The 18799-nt window shown below is 29.6% G+C and overlaps 1 protein-coding gene across 1 annotated transcript; it reads right to left on the bottom strand.

Annotated features, from left to right (window-relative positions):
• Window positions 1-4524: 4524 nt before the first annotated feature.
• On the bottom strand, window positions 4525-10162 carry LOC149571988 (uncharacterized). Its single transcript, XM_089815759.1, has 6 exons — window positions 9980-10162; window positions 9471-9546; window positions 9124-9386; window positions 5195-5287; window positions 5035-5110; window positions 4525-4952 (listed from the first exon to the last, which is right to left on the bottom strand). The coding sequence occupies exons 1-6, from the start codon at window positions 10064-10066 to the stop codon at window positions 4663-4665; spliced, it is 885 nt and encodes a 294-aa protein (XP_089671885.1). The 5' UTR covers window positions 10067-10162; the 3' UTR covers window positions 4525-4662.
• Between the last annotated feature and the right edge of the window lie 8637 nt (window positions 10163-18799).

Consider the following 18799-nt stretch of genomic DNA (forward strand, 5'->3'; position numbering starts at 1 on the left):
AGCCTAGACATACCCCAATCACCAAATTACACCAAACCAAATAACCAGTATCTATACAAAGGATTGGGAATGCATCCCAATTTAATGACATAATACTTATACATTTGGGTAAAAGCTTTAACAAAACCACGTAGGTACATCAATATATATGCACATTCTCCTTGTAGCCTCACTTCTCCTTCTAGTGTTGATAACCATCCTTTCTATATCTCCTCCATAAATCAAGGTTAGAGACAAAAAAATACTTGAAATAATCCACCTTTCATTGTTAACAGTCACCCTAATGTAAAATACATCCCTAGGAGAACTATAGCGGTTTATAATCATGTGGATTAATAACGAATAAGGAAAGCAATCCGATATCCACAATACTCTCTATACTAAGCCTAATGTAATCCACTTTAATCAAAATAATCAAAGTAAGCTAAAAACGACCTTTAAGTTTAAAAATTGGGTTATAGAATCCCATGTTTAAGGACAACCGACTAGAGTATCTAGCTTTAAAATAGATACCAAAAGCATCACTACAAAGATTTAGACATATCGAGCCAGAGCCCCAACTTGATGCTCCAGTATCGTGATCAAGCCATCTAAATCTTATCTTACATACTACAACTTGCCCAAACATACTTATTGACTTACTCATCAAGAGCTCATATTACCTCAGATCTTTGTCAATATAGGGTTAATGGATACCTCTACCCTTCAGACCAAGAATTATTAGATCAGTAAAGCTATTTAAAGAGACTCAATACTCCATACATCCAGGGCCTGATGGACTAATCTACATCAGACCCTAAGAATTAGTGAATATGAGAAAAAATTGAAGGCTCAATTAAGCGATAAAATCCAATTGAGAGGACAATATAAAGACCCTCAACATGATTAGATTCACTCCCACTATTATCTACTACATTATCATTGTAGTCCAGATATTAAACCTCCCCAATTTGAGTAAATAGGATCCCTAAGTTGAGTTAAGGTAAGCAGAGTACATGCCTTACATCCATATAATTTCAGTGAAATATTAACAGTCTATAAAACCTACAATCGAAATAAAATATCCAACTCTAGCATTAATCAAAATAATCACCATCTACTATCCATTTACCATACCTATTACTCTTAACCAAGAACCCAACACATATATTAACCATTACTATTTATATAAAGACCATATAGCTAGTTTGCTTTACATTGTCCAGAAGAAGTCATAGGATCTAATATCTACATAATGATAGAAAGATCTGTATACAACCTTCCACTTGTATTCTACTATATACATATATGTAATTCTACCAATACAAACCAAAACTAGGCATGAAGCTATACAGAAAATGCCAACCCTAACATCATATAATCTGACTATTACAAACTGCGATATATTACCTAAACATTAAACATAGCTTATTTCTTGTATACCATTATGATATCTGAAATGTCATTAGTGTTCTCAACTTGATAATAAGGGGAAATTTGAAATCAAATTTTTCCCTACTGGTCTTTTTCGCATTTGGCATGCAGAAATCTAGGGCTTCTAGATCTTCAAAAGAAACCCCAGGCTGAATATAAGCATTAACTGCTTTCAGGTAATTGATTAACTAATCTTTATTCTCCTCCTCCGCAATGCCCCTCTAGTGAAGAAGGAACTAGATACTGGCCTCCATTTTGGGCCATTCCCTATAAAATGCATAATTCTCTCGAATAATTAAGGATGGGTGATAGAAAACAACCCTTAGCTCTGGCAAATTTGGTGGGAATTCCATGTGCTTCTCTGGCAGTGGGATCCTCAGTTTGTTGTCAATACTGCATACTACTTGTTCTAGCCCCTTCCTCCATGTGGGGTCAAAGATGTTGCGGCAGAGACGAATAGTATCCTAAGAGTTCACCTTTTCCCTTACCATACATCCGATGAATGAACCAATTATGTCACTATTGGTTCTCGATGTAAACATATAGTCAAAGAACTCCTCCTCGATTGCTTTGCTAATTGCAATTCTTGCCATGTTGTCCATGGGATTTAGTATCCGATTTCACCATTCCGGTTTGACATTCCCACAAAACACCATGATGCAAGATTCAGGGTATGGAATACATAAACATTCGAATCCATGTTCACTATTCTCAATCAACCAGTATTTAGGGAAAATGACTCCAATAAAAATGACAGGAGAACCCTCTAGAATCCCAACCTAGCATGATCTCATTTGGCTGACGATAGCCATCCTCGTCACGAGGAAAATCCAAAATGCTATAATCAAATACCCATGACCTTGAGAACAAGTAATGACCAATAAAATGCCACCATTACTAATGATAGAAAAACTAGAGGGAAATGATGGGCTAATATCCAAATCTCAAAAAGTCCACAAAATAGGATAAAAATTTTATACCAAGGGGAACTCTCTACATACTAAGGCCAAGACCTAACCAACAAACAGAGATTAGAAGATAAGAACAAATATATAAAGTGATATTAACCTATTAAATGGAAAGAGGGAAAAGCCTATAAGGATAATCTCACTAGGGCGAGATAAATTATCCATCATTATAAATCTAAAAATTTACCTCGTCAGCTCCTTTATTGGCTAAACTGTTTGCTTTCTGATTTCTTTCTCGAAAAAATGACATATTTGAATTTCCTCAAATTGATCTATAAGCCCAAGAACTTCGCCTAATTTTGAGTTAAAGACCCAATTGGGGGTAACACGCTTCCTAAACACATTTAGGATTATCTAAGAATCACCTTCAATGATGACCCTATTCAAACCTAATTCATGACATAACTACAAGCCCTTGTCCAAAGCTTCTAGCTCTGCCAAGTTGTTAGAGGTAGGCATAATGGATAAAGCTTTCTTTCCTACCCACTTACTTGTATCATTGTTAATGATACAACCTATACTTGCCACCCCAGGATTAGCTCTAGCAGCCCCATCAAAATTGAGTTTGAACCATCTGTAGGGGGGCGGCGCCCATCTGCACCTATTCCTTTCCTCCTTACTTTTCTTAAAGTATACAAGAGGTGGATTAATCAAGTTGGTCTAGTTCTTCTTCATTTATCATCCCAAATCGAGAAAGAACCTTCCTCTTTCATGGATTTCTTGAGATGGAAATTCATCACTTCCACTATACATGCCTCTATCTTTAATAGTAACTCTTCTAATTTCAATTCAATTTCACGAAAAATGCGACGATTTCTCTCCTTCTAGATCTCCCAAGCCACAATAGAGGGGCATAAATTCCATAGTTTATTATATACTTCTTTAATCATGCTTGTGGGCCAGGCTTTAAGGAAATCTGTGAAAGATTCTAACATCATAGTAGACTGCCCTAACCTATTTTTAAGCTAGTCCTAGCAGGCCTCGGCAAAAGGACATTTATATAACAGATGATCCATGTCCTAACAGTTCTATTTACATAGCACACACCTCAAAGGGCCTAAAACACCGAATTTAGCTAATCTGTCAACTGTCAATATTCTATTTTGGGGCGCTAGCCATAAAAAAAAAGCCTACCTTAGGAAGACAAGTTGTATCCCAAAAAAGTTTGAAAGGAATTTCAATTTTTCTCTTTTATTAAAAATTATTAATAATAAAAATAATTTATTAAAGTGATTTGATTTAGGTTTTAGTTTTTAAATTATTTTAATTTATTTTTTATATTAGTTTAGTTTTTTCTTTAAATATTTATTTAGATATTTGTTAGAGTAGTAATTATTTTTTATATTTTTCTTCTTAATTTATCATAATAACTTTTTGATAAAGTTTTTTTAAATGATTTTTTTTCATTTTTGATAACGTAAATTTTTTTAAATAATCTTTATTAATCATTTAAAAGATTTTAGTAAATATTATGTTATTTAAATTGAAAATTATTAATAATCTAATTTATTTTATATTTTAAAATTTTTTATTATCAAACATTTTTTAACTTATGCCGCAGCCAAATTTATTTCTTATTAACTAAATATTTTTTAATAAAGTATTAACCTTATTTTATAATTAAGCCACATCAAATGCGTTGTAGGGCAAACACAATTGACTACAAGTTTCACATAACATTATATTCCTCTACATCATGTAATCCAAGACACTTAGTAGGAATTGTTGTTTATAACCACGTCTCCAATGAAGACATAATTTGACATCTCTTGCTCTCTGACATCTCTTGCTCTCTCTTCCTGATGATGGATCACGTAGTGTGATTCGAAACGTTGATGAAAATCATGGATTGTGGAAATCTGATTGCATTAATAGAATTGCTTTTGTTAAATATAAATTAATGTGACACCGACCATATCTTTTCAAACCATAAAGCAAATATTTCCCGAAGTCAAGAAACTAGACAATATGAGAAAGAGACTGTAAAGGTAACACAGACCTCAAAAAATAATCGCAACTCTGACATCAGGAATTAAAAGTTGGGTATAATTAGAAAGTAGAAAAAGTTGGGTATAATTACACAAAGAAATATACCAGAGCTCACTTTTCCGCCAAATTTGTGATGTTTAATGAAGAAACAGTCTTTTCCCGAGAGCTCGTTTGGTTATTTGCCCCCCCAAAGAAACGTGGCAGGAGCTTATCTAAGCCCTAAAGCCCTGATCTGAAGTCAGGAAAATCCCTCTTTGGAAAACGGAGCTTAAAACACAAGGGAAGAGCGAGTTTATAAGATGGTACAGGCATTGGGATTTTCATCACTGACATAACTGTAAGTACTATAAGGTGCCTGAACATAAAGGATTTTCGGGGTTTCTGGTTTTTTCTCATCCTTTTTCACATCTTTCTTCTCGTCCTTCTTGTCGTCTTTTTTATCCTCCTTGGCAGGACCCACGCTGAGCAGATCCGCGTGGCCAAATCCGAATTTCCTCAGCCTAGCGGCAATAGCAACAGGGTCTGCTTCCCCAATTACAGTGATCTTGTTTTCTTTCGTGTCCACAGCCACTGAATCCACCCCTGTAATGTGAATTTCCATTCGTCAAATTATGGCTAGGGTAAGGGTTTGAAAGAAAATGAAAAAAAAAAACACTGTAAATACCTTCCACCGCTGCAACAACCTTGAAAGCCTTTCTCTTGCTTCTCTCGTCCTCAATCGTCACTTTCAACACCATTTTCTGCAAATTTTGAACAAAGGTTCAGATTTGAACATGGATCCAGGAACAGAAATCACATTTAGCTAAGTGAACAGTAGAGCGTACCTTCATTTTAGTAATCTTTGGGGAAGAATTTCGCTCACTGAAATGGGCGAATCTCTCCCTCTTTTCCGCTGCAGAACTTTTGTGGTATCCGTATTAAGAAATCCGGAGACGTGCGAGTACAATGATTTTGGAGTATGGGAGATGTATAAATAGAATGCTATGCGAGAAGTTTGCTCTCCTTCGCGGAAACCCCTAAATTGATAATGGTTCTTGGTTTGGCTTGGTTCAACAGCCTGTGAGCAGAAAGAGACAAACCCTTGGCCGGATTTTAAAATTATTATAATCCAGCTTTTGAAGATTTCAGATCCCGATTCAGAATGAATTGAGAATTTGAGAGCAATTACGAAGAAAGAACTTAGTTGATTTGCGAAACTAAAGTCCAGTCTCTTTAAGTTTTTTTGGAAGCTTCATAGCATTTATGTAAGGTAGGCTAAAATAGATTTTGTGGACTTGCCGGTACTGACAGGAATATTTATTTAGTGACGTCTAGAAACCCGTGGAGAGTCGCGGGCGCCATCATTTACTAAGACTCATGAAGACTTTTTAAACGAGTGGAATTTCAAGAAGCATATTGCTTTTAGGTAAATTTCAAATGGATTATTTATTTATCATTTCTACTAGGTTTCATTCTGAGTGACTTCACTAGTTTAAAATTCAATACCTTAGATTTTTATTTTTATTTTAATATTTGAACATCAAGCAATAAATAAATAGAAAACTTTGTTGTTAGGTTTGAATAACAAGTAAATAAATAAATAAGAAAACTTTGTTGTTAGGTTTGAATAACAAGTAAATAAACAAGCATTCGGTCACAAGAGTAAAGATTATTTAATACAAATTAACTTATATTTTTACCTTTGGAGATGATTTATCGTAAAGATTATTTAATACAAATTAACTTATATTTTTACCTTTGGAGATGATTTATCTTTTCACTTTCATTACTGTGGAGATGATTTATCTTTCACTTTTTGTTTGTTTATTAAAGTTAATGTAATTTGATTTGTTATTTATTAAAAATTACTTTTGTAATTTAATTAATAGAAAATATATGTAAATATTACAGCTATATAAAATTTTGTAATTGATCAATGAATGCAATTAACAATGATTAATTTTCATATAGAATATATTAGAAGATTTTGTAGTTGATCAATGAATACAATTAATTGCTTTGCAATTTTTTCTTCAAATTTATAATACATGGGGTGCAAATCTTAAAGATAGCTTGCTAGAAATTTTACACCAAATCTAATAAACATATAATTCCTTTTGAAATTTTTTTTGTGGATTTATAATACAAGTGGGTGCAAATTATATAGATCATATATTGAAAATTTTACAAAAATCTACATTTTCAAGATTGCATTTTATATGGAAAATAGCCACATCCATCAACCACATACACAAGTAGATAGGATTGTTATTTTTTATTTTAAATTAATTTAAAAATATAATTAATTTCATCCTTACAAAAATAATATATTTTTGTATAAACTATACCAGTTATTAAAAATGTAATATTCTAAATAACTTGTCAAACTCTATAATAATCTTATTGATCTATCTTTAAAAACTCAAATTTAAATAATATTTTGGAAAACAAGGGCTCTATAGAGTTAGAGTAAAGATAATTTATTATGAAATGAGTTTTTACACATTACATTTTATAAGTAAAATGATAAAGTGATACATTAAAAATTGTACCATCAAAAAAGGTTAAGTTATTGTTAACATAATTATGAAAATCTAAATATTGTTGATATTTCATATAACTATAGGCTCATGTAGTTCTAATTGTATAAATCTATAAAATATTAAAAAATATAGAAATATAAATATATAGAAATTTATAGATATAAATATGTACCAATATTTTATAAACCTTGATTATTAAAAATAATTAATTAAAAATAAAATTTTAAAGAAATATTAAAATTTTATTCAATTATTTATTGTTTGCATATTACTTATTATTATTTTTTCAAATCAAATTATCCAATATTTTAAAATAATAAAAATAAAAATAAAAATTAGAACTAGACATTACAATTGTGGTTTAATATTGTGGAGTGTGAGAAAATAAATAGTAAGAATTTGAGGTGAAAACATAAGACTTCCTATATATAGGTGGGACTAATAAAACCATAAATTTTTTTTGGATAATCACCAACATCTAATTAAATAAATAAATAAATGTCTCCCAATCAATTTGGTTCACAAAATTTATTCAATTGTTCAAAATAATTGATTTACAATTTTATTATAATTTACTCAAAATAAATCTTATAATTAATATGAAAATGACATCATTATTTGAATAATTTTGTATTGTAGTTAATTAAAATAACATCTCATATAAGAAGAAAACAAAGTTTGATCTTAAAAGGTGAGCCCAAAGAATAGAGTAAAATTACTAATAAAAATATTTTTATAGCATGATAGAAAAGCTAATGGAAAATTTTAAAATCGAGCATGACAAAATTTCTCCCAAAAAGTAAAATTCAATGAACAACAAATTCAAATAATTATATCCTTCTTATACATTTTTAAATTTTAAACTTAATAAACAAAACAATTAGTTCATTTTCCAATTGTGAACAATTGTCTAAAAAAATAAAGTAGCCAACACTAATTTCATGATACTATCAAATTCCTCAAATTTCTTGCTCCATACTATAGGGATCAACCTCAAATTTGTTATTGATAATTTTTCCATACTCTACAACATGGATTTCTCATATTGGTACACCCTTATTTCAATGCTTCAATGATTTATCAATTTAATTTAAAAGTTTATTTATATTCGTAAGGTTGCATTTTTAAAAAATAACATTCACATTTTTATATAATTAAATTTTAAAAAAAGGTAAAAATATATTAAATTAGAAGGAAAAATAAAGAAAGTAAAAGTTCTACTGAATCTAATTAAGTAAGGGACAACACAATTCTTCTATATGTGTAAAAATAATAGAATAAGACGTTGGCTTAATTAATAATGAACTTCATAAAATGCATGATAAGTTATTTTTTAATCTAAAATTATTTTATTTTAATGAATGTGTATTTCGAAAATGTTGCAAGCAAATTGAACTTGTTTTAGAAGAAACTTTGTTGTTAAGCATTTTTGAGCTGGGAGTAGTATTGGAATGAATGGTCTCCCTAAATGCAATGAATGGTAAATGTTCCTTTCATTCTCTTGAAAGATGGGGTCATTTTTTATGAACCACTTATTCTTAAAACATAAGTCACTAAATCTACTCAAAAACTACTCAAATGAATTATAACTGTATCACAATTATTTTCTTCTACATCACCTTATCCAAAAATGCAAAAAAAAGTTAGTTTAACACCAAAATCTATGTTATAAACACCTCATTTAACATCACAAAACATAAAAAGCAACCATTAAAAATACTAAGGGAACCACATCTCTAAACATGACTAGATCTAGTTTTCTAATTTAAGTGGCAACTAGTTTAACTTTTCTTACCGTCTCTCAAATATTTCCTTTGTATGATGTCATCCAAGATAAATGGCTATGCACTCGAGAGAATGGTTGAATATTTTAATTTATTAATCTTTTAGAATTTACAAAACAATAAATTTATAATTTTAATTTAATATTAAATAATAAATTGTAAAAGCTTCCATAACCTAGCCAAAATCACAAAAAACTTCAAGAGGTAACACAAGCTCTCGAATAGTCTTAAAAGTTTAAACTTCCCCAAACAACAGAAAAGTATGACGTCAGAACTAAAAGCGGGATGTAATTACGACACAGAACAGATTATATATCAACATTTCTGCCAAATATTTGGCTATGTTGTTTTGGTTGAACCCCATCTTTTATCCGCCAGCTCTCATCCACATATGAGTAAGGCTGGACATCTGAGGATTTATATGGCGATACTGATAGCTTTGATTCATAAGATGGTGCAGGCGTTCGGATTCTCATCACTCATATAGCTGTAGCCATTATACGGCACGGGGACATACACAATTTTTGGGATAATTTCTGGTTTTTTCTCATCTTTATCCTCTTTTTTCTCCTCCTTGGCGGGCCCCACGCTCAGGAGCTCTGCGTAGCCAAATCCGAATTTCCGCAGTCTTGAGGCCACAGAAACAGGATCTGCTTCCCCAATTACAGTGATCTGTTTCTCCTTCATGTCAACGGCAACAGAATCCACCCCTGCAATGCAAATTTCCATTCATAAGATCATCTAGCACAAAATAAATCTAGGGTTTATTTGAAATCGAAAGGGGAAAAGTATACCGTCCACCGCTGCAACTACCTTCAGCGCCTTTCTCTTGCTTTTCTCCTCCTCAATCGTCAATTTTAGTACCATTTTCTGCAAATTTTTAAGAAAGGTTAAGAAGATAAGTTGAAATGGAAATGGAATTAATTTTTCTTTAGTGCAAGCAATTTGTTTTTGGATTTACAATTGGTTTTTAGTAACTGTCGAATTTGAATTTGTTATTTTTTTTAGAAATACAATTTTTTTAATAAAATTTAAATTAAGATCTCTTTTTAAATATATAAATTTAGTAATGATTTGAATTTATGACTTCTTTTAAAATATATAAAATTTAGTATTGAGAAATCAGTCAATTGTTTTACAGAGAAATATATATTTCTAATTAATTTAAGATTTAAAATTTCTTTTGAAAAAATATTAATTTTATTCTAAATTAAAAAATATATATATTTTTGAATGATTTTAATTCTCCATTACTAAAATTTACTAATTTTAAAACCTCATGTGACCAGAGAACAGAACATACCTTCATTTTGGTAGTTAGGAGAAGAATTTTTCTGAGAGAAATCGGTGAGGCCCTCTGCTCTGCTGCAAGACTTGGGATTGTAATCATTCTGATGTTTTGGAGATGATTAAATAGAATGTAAAGCGAGCATCTTGTTGCTCTTCGCGGAAAACCCCTTGAAATGCTGGCTTAATCAATAATTGTTTTTTGCGATGACGTTTGAAGACGGCCTGTGAGCAGAGAGAGCAGAGAGAGACACGTCTTCACGGAATTCAGAATATATTATAATCTACCTTTATGAAACATTTAATTGAGGGACCATAGTTGTTTTCAGATTAATCACAAGGAAAGTTCCAAGTTGACTTGCGAAGCTTAATTTCAAATTTTGGTAGCTTCGAGGCATTTAAAAAGGGACAGAAAAAGCTTTGGGGACTATAGCTCCAAACTGAAAAGAATATTTAATGACGTATTACAAGTAGTCTCGTTTTTGTCGCGTGAGACTCGTGACAGCCGACATTCACCAAACTTAGAAAGGTTTTTTTAAAATGTGATCAGATTTCCACAATTTATGATATTCATAATAGGGCAACGACTATCCAGCTAGTTATTTCGACTTGCAAACTTTCGTACCGTCACGCAAATTTGATAGATTTATATTGAATTCAGTGCTTGTTTCATCTGTGCTTGTTTGACTTTCCTGTGTGCCATGTTTACCCACGCCTTATTTTTTTTTTATTTGTGCCCTTTGATTAGACCAATTAAATGGGGGGCAAAATAAATAAATTATTATATGTTCTATTCATTATAGTAAATAATTGTAAATAAATAATATAACACTTTTTTGTATATTTAATAAGGGTAAAAAATAGATTTAAAATATATTGAATAATAGTATATTAGAAATGCAATTTCAAATATCAATATGAAGTTTAAAAATAAATTATGAATTGTAAATATGAATACTTATAATTGTCAAAATTTATTCTGATGTAAAAAAATTATGTTAAATTCGTTATAAGATACAATCTTATGTTCATATTGTTTTCATTTAATGATTAAATAATTTAATATTTAATTTAAATTATATAATTAAATATATGATTAAATAAGAACAATTTTAACTTAGATTGTATCTAATATACAAAATTTAACAATAATAATAATTTTTGTCTATTTAACTTTATAATATACTTTGACAATTATAAATATTCTTATTAATTTTTATAGTTTCAATCAACTTTTATAAAAACAAAATTAATAATTTATATAATGAAATTGTAAATTTTTTAACAAAATAGTTTTTTCGAATTACTTTTCTAAAATTTAATGGATTAAAAATGTTTGATTGGTATAATCTTTTAATAAAATTGACAAAATATTTAGGTGAAATTCTAATATTACCAATATACTATTGTAAAACTAATTAATTCTCACCAATCACAAACAATTTTTTTTAATAATTTGAATATTTCTTTAAAAAAATTATTTCTTGATAAATTTTATACTCTATACATTATTGGCTAAATTATTTAGTGTTAAGTTTTCCATATTCAAAATTTTCACCTAGATTTAGGAGTTTTTTGTTATGTTATCTAAACACTTTTCATAACGTGGTTATATTAAAATAACTATCTTTTTTATTTTTTATTTATTTTATAAACACATTTTATAAAAATAATTTAAGTTTACATATTAATTAAGTAAAATTTTAAATATAATTATGCATATCATGTTACTTTTGACTTTTAATTAAAAATATTCTAATTTTTTCTTTTTCTCATATATTATTGTTTAAAATTTTCATTTTCACTATAAAAAAAAAATGTAATACATTGTAATTTCAATAATAGAAACTCAAATCATAAAAAATGGAAATATCAAAATAGAAAATTTGGACCAAATATTAATAATTATAAATATAACTAAATTATAATTAATATAGATATAACCATAAAATTAAATTTTATTTTTTCTAAATTAATGAATGTTTTCAATATTTTGTAATTAATATATTTAATTTTTATTAAGAATGATTTAATTAATAACATTTTAATACATCATTTTAATATTAATTATCTATTTCAATTTACTAAAAAATTATAAAAATATTATAATCCATCATTTATATATTAATTATGAATTATCTATTTCAATTAACTAAACAATCACAAAAATATAAATATTTAGTTATAAATAAATTTTTAGTAAAAATATATTATTTTTAAATAGATAATAAATATATTTGAATTATTTTTTTTATCTTTTTCATTTTAAGATTATCTATAATTAAACAAAATACTTTCTTTACATCAATCTAAATATTCAAATAAGAATATATTATGCCATTGAGCTAAACCTTAAAATATATATAAAATGTTTGATTAAAAAAGAAAAATCAAAGTATTCCCTTTATTAGTGAGATATGAGTTTTAATGTAATGGGTTTGAACGTGCTACAAGTAAGGAATATTATTCTACATGGTAGTCAAAACTTATTTCCTTTTTACATGGTAGTCAAAACTTATTTCCTATTTAAAGTACTGTCAAAAGAAAACAGAAAATGGTGGAGTGGATAAAAGCATTTGTGAGAGTTGGGCAATTCAAGGGCCCACACAAGCCACTTAACATTTTAACTATACAACTTTTGACAAAAATAGATGGCTGACGGTACGGGACAGTCCAGAGGTAGACAGACGGAGATAAACGACGTCATACCCAGCCAGTCGAAATAACTGGCTGGGTAGCCGTTGCCATCATAATATAGTTATGTTTCTGATTAGATTGTGTAAAGATTTTTTCATCAACGTTTTGAATCACACTACGAGATCACTTACATTGTTTTACACCTCTTGCTCTCTGATGATGGATCACGTAGTGTGATTCGAAACATTGATGAAAAGGTTTTTTTTTTATCAACTTCCATTGCAATAATTACTATAAATGGCACATTCTCCATGCAGCATAAACAATTGTAGCATTTATTTGGGATTTTAATAAGCATATGTTGAATTTAAAATTAAAATAATTAGATCTTTGTTAAGGCAAAGAGTCAAACATGGAATATTTTATCATTTCTTTTAACCTTCATTCTATTTTATCTTACTCTAAAAATAAATTCAAATCCAACATCTTTAAAGTTTTTATTTAAGCATTGTGGCTTTTAAATCAATATAGATATCTTAATTAAATCTATTTCAAAATATTAATTTATAAAAAATAAAAGTTCTACTAGAAAGAAACTAAAAAATTTAATGGTTTATATTTTTATTAGATTTAAAGAATTCACAAAAATTCAAGTTATTTAAAAAGGGAATAATGACAATTGATTATGACGTAATAAACTTGATCTTACTAGGTAGGCTTTGTCAACCATGTCTAGTATAAGGCAATCGTAATAATAAATGAAGTTTCTTATAAATATGGAGATTGATAGGGAAATGGAGACCATACGTGAGAATTCATAGCGCTAATGATGCAAGCATCCACTAGATGTAATGAGTGTCAAGCATTTTATTCATTCTCCCTAGAGATGAGTTCTTGTTTACCACTACTCATGAAACATGGGACAATGAGTTTATAAATTCAAATTTAAATCTTGAAATGTCAAATTTGTATCAAAATAGAATAAAAAGGTGAAGTTTTATTAAGGGTGTCAAATTTTCATTATTGAATTTAGATTGTTAAATTTCTTAATCGTGACACATATTTTGTTGGGCTTTTGAAAGAGACTGCGAGGATTTATGTAAACTAATTTGCCAATACCTTTATAATTGGGATGATAATTTTGGTTATAGTTGTTAGCCCCAACTGATGATGCAACTAAGAATCCCATGAATGTATGTAAAAGAGTCATATCAATTGTTATGTTGTCATTCATGACAAGTCTTATTTGATTAGACATTATGCTAACTCAGTAGAGTGCTATATCAATTAGATTGATGAAGAGGATTTGAAGGAAGTGTGTTGAAGACAAAGTTGATAAGTGTGGCATTTAATAGGCACTTGAATGAGTTGGAAAATAATGTTGTAATGTTGGTTTGAATATTTTACAAACATATAATATTGTAATGTAAAGTGTTATACGAGCTACATCGAGTGACAAGGTTAAAGAAGGAAGATTGTATTCATTAAGCATTTGGCTAAGCAAGTGAAACTTGAGTGTTACCTGAGCGAGTTCCATATTGTCTGGGTGATGTTTTACTTGTGTGAAATGTTATATCCACAAAGCAACAACAAGATTTTTTTTTTTTTTTTGTAAAGATGGAATCTGAAGCCGAATTTTGATGGAAATAAAGAATGATCTCAAGAAGCACAAAGGCATGAGTCAAAGTTTGTTACAAGATCAAGGACTGAAAAAAAAAATGAAGACCTAATGATAGAGATTGAAGGAGGATAAGGATGAGAAAAAAGTTCTTTGAAAGTTCTATTTTCTAAATGGTTACATGTGATGAACCTGAGATCAATGATTGTGATTAAGCAACAATAATTGGAAGAGTTTGGAAGTATAGAGATAACTATTTAAGGAGTAGTTGAGAAATTTTTTTGGTTGCTGATGTTGATGGTTGCATGTTGATCATTGGTGAATTTTTTGGAGAAATAAAATCAAAGTGTGAAGTTGTTGAAGAATATAAGAGTTAGGAGAACTAAGTAGAGAAGGATAAGACCAAGCAAAGTTGAGGAAAAAGTGAAAGACTGAAGGTGTGAATCAACCAAGAGATCAAAAGAAGGAGATCAAAAAGAGAAAGCATAAAGGAGATCTAATTAAGAAAGATAGTGCTAAACCTAACAAATCATTTTATACTATTGCTTTTAAATTATTGTAGCAAAGAAAAATCCCATTAGTCGAGTGGACCTAATAAGTCTGTGAAATCCTATATGGTAACATTGATTAGTGATGTTTGGAAGTCCTTTAAATCAGGTCATATTTAGACAAGATCAAGGAGTAATAAGGTCTAGATGATCTTTTGGTATAAATCTACAAAAAAGGTCATATTAACAATGTGTATGTAAATATTTTACAAGGTTAGCTCCTAGCAGAGCTCATTTTAGAAGAGTGAAAATTTTGGGTTGTCGGTCCCAAGTGATTTGCCCCTTTACAAGATTTTCACTTTAAAAGCTTTGTTGTCAAATATGTGATTGTTGTTATGTTGCAAGTTAATTTTTATACCTTATTTATTTTTACTACAATTCAGTAACAACTAGGTAATGGTTAGTAACAACTAAGTTATATTACTAACATTCAATACCAATAGATATAATGAATGAAAAGTTTGGAGTAATTTGATTGTGTGAGTAAAGGAAGAAGTTGAATGAGAACACTGAGTGTTTGCTTATTATATTTATGAAGTTTTTTGATACTGAAGTGTTTGAAGGGACTACAAGATACCTGGACATAACTTATTCACCCCCACCATCCCACCCTCTTGCCCATAGTTATCTAAAAATTGGTATCAAAGCATAGTGCTTGGAGAAAGAAGTTTAAAGGAACTTGAGCTAAAGATTACAAGATGTATAAAAGAGAGGTACCAAAGATGAACAAGGAGAATTTCTTATCATGGAAAGACTGAATGAGGTTACACTTATCTAGAATTGGAGATAATATTACTATCTAGTTGGACAATGAATACACTACACCTCTTGCTCCTATGATAGTGGGACAATTGACTGAAAAGAGGAATCCCTATAGCTTGATGATTGAGATTGCATCTACACTCAATGATACTAAATTTGATGATCCATAACTACACAAATGCTAAAAAATGTGGGACAAATTGGCACTTGTATACAATGGAGATCCATATGTGTTGAGATGTAACACCCCGCTCGAGAACCCAAAAGAAATAAACCTAATATGTTACAAAGTTTACTAACTATTTTTAAAAATAAAGTTTAAACAACATCAAAGTAACAATAATGTGGAAGTAATATATACATACACATCAAGAACGCGTAATCAATTACAAATACAATTTTATTTCCTCAAGGGTTCCTTTACGTTGAGTCACATTTTAAAAAGTCTTATTAATAAGATTAAGTCTTAATTACAATGTCCATAATCATAAAATGAATAAATCAATACATAGTCATATAAGAAAATGCGTAAGTACAACTAATAATATGAAAGCACATCTAATGAATAACATCCACTGCACATGTCATAGGGTATGTGAAAATAGATACAAGTACATCAATATATAATACAATATTCTCTAGGATCTCAAAACACATGATACATAGATATATCAAATGAATAGAAGTCTTCAAGATAAGAGGAAGAATGATAATAGTACCACTATGGGTAAGAGCACAAAGTTGGGTCACAATTCCGTGGAAGTCAAATCCATGAAATTGGACATCTCAGAAATGGGTACTTGATTTGCTTAGAATCGGGTACCCATTTCTAAAATCACACTTTAGAAACCCAAGCCGCAATTCAAAAATCGAGTACTCAATTTTTGAAAAGTAGATCTGGTGCTCGAATCGCTTTAAAATTGGGCACCTGATTTTGAACAAATTAGGTACTCAATTTTTAAAATATCAGGTACCCAATTTTTAAAATTGGGTACCCGATTTCAAAAAATTACAAATACCCCTTTTTTGGCATTTTGAGTGTCATTTCTAGCATTTAGAATATGGGAGACCAATTTTAGAGCAATAGGGGAGCCCATTTTTGACCTCTACCAACCAACCCCTATTGTTATTTTCTGACATACCAAGTATTTTATTTTGTTTTGTACTATTTTACTTAATTATTTTCAGTTTTACATTTTATATACCATCAATTTATTGTTTTTTTTAGTTTTAATATACATAAAATTGTGATATTGCTATCAGGATTTAACTGTGTGATTTTTGAGTCAAACACATTGACCCATGTTTCATGAGTAGTGATTCAACATGAATCCATTACTCATGAGAATAAATGGAACACTTAGCACTAATTGGATCTAGGTGATGCTCATAGGGGTGAAGCACTGAGACTTTCCAGGAGGTCACCTATCCCAATACTACTCCAGCCTAAGCATGCTTAACTATGGAGTTTCCTCCATGGTTAAACCCAAAGCTTGCAACCCCATTTGCAAAACCTTCACCAAGTGTTGTGCTTGATGAACCATTCATTAGAAAACCCCTTATGGGGTTGCAAGCTTTGGGTTTAAACATGGAGGAAACTCCATAGTTAAGCGCGCTCAGGTTGGAGTAGTACTGGGATGGGTGACCTCCCGGGAAGTCCTAGTGCTTCACCCCTATGAGCATCACCTAGATCCAATGAGTGCTAATTCTTCCATTTATCCTCATGAGAGATGGATTCATGTTGAATCACTACTCATGAAACATGGGTCAACGTGTTTGACTCAAAAATCACATAGTTAAATCCTGATAGCAATATCACAATTTGACTAGCTGTGGAAATTATCTCCTACTCATCAATACATAAAATTATAAATTTTCATTGTTAATGAGTATTATCTTTAGATTATTGCATCTATTAATTTAAATAATAGTTTCGTAGATGTTCATTTAAAAATTATTACTTTAGATGTTTTGAAATGTATTTAATATGTAAATTACAATGTTGAATGATTAGATTATAGATGTAAATTCGTTGTTTAAACATGTAATTAAAAATAAATATTGATTTCAAATAACTAGTGATTAATTATAGATTAGTTTGTAAACCATATAACAAAGAAAGTAAAACTAACTATATTTGTAAGTCTTTAACCTTGACCTAACCGTATAACTGTACAATAAAACCCTAAACATATAACTAAGTATTTAATCATGTAACACCCCGCCAAGGGATCCACACACAAAACTTAGTATTTAATAATTTTACTTATTATATTGTACTTTGTTTCATGGATCAAAAATGGATGATGCAAACTATTTTATAAATGTATATTCTTTCAGCCTTTCATACCCTGTGACATGTACAGTGGATGATTGTGCATTTTGAATTAATTCGAGAAGTGGCATTCGAAACAAATGTATATTATTTAAATGGATTGAACTTTTAGTTATTCTTTCATGTGGATGTGTTATTTATTTTACTTCTAGTACTTATAATGATTTAAAAATGAAATGTAAATGTGCTCGTTAAGGAATGTAATCTCTTATGTTTTTTATGTAAATTATTGTAAATGTTATTGCTTGCTTAGTAAAACTTTAGGTTAGTTCTTTGGGTCCCATGGCTAGGCATTACATAATGTGCCCCCTTACTTTACATCAAGGTTATTATTATGGTTAGGGTTAGGGTTCAAGTATTAGGCATAGAATTTACACTAATAGTTTTGGATTAAGGGAAACCATTTAGGATTAACTATAATCCCAATTTTAACCAAAACTCTAATCATAACCCTTACTGTCATCCTAACCATAATCTTAATTTGCTAAAACCTACACCCTAATATAAATGATTAAATAAGTAAATTCTAAGAACCAAGTACTAATTATAAATGTCAAACCATAATCCTAACCTTAAATGATAAACTATTATCCTAAATGCTTAACCCTTATCTTAAATATTAGTATTCCTAATCCTAACCCTGTCCCTAAATCCTAACCCTTATGCAAGCTCTACCTTTTATTAAAATGTTAACCCTAATCCTAAAAGATTTACATAAATCTAAAGTATTAAATACTAAATATTAGATCCATACCTAAGCAATAACCCTAAGTTATAGTAAATGATAATTTAAAATGAAAAAATCTAAACTCTTCAAATGCTAAACTATAGTTGTCAATGATATTATAATCTCGTCCCTAATTATAAATGCTAAAATTGTACTTTAAATGGTAAAACATGCGCCTAATACAAAATATTAAACCTTGACATCAAGTT

This window comes from Cupressus sempervirens, chromosome 2 (genome assembly GCF_028749045.1).
Source record: "Cupressus sempervirens isolate cs-2001-9-10 chromosome 2, ASM2874904v1, whole genome shotgun sequence".
In the NCBI taxonomy this organism is placed as follows: Eukaryota; Viridiplantae; Streptophyta; class Pinopsida; order Cupressales; family Cupressaceae; genus Cupressus; species Cupressus sempervirens.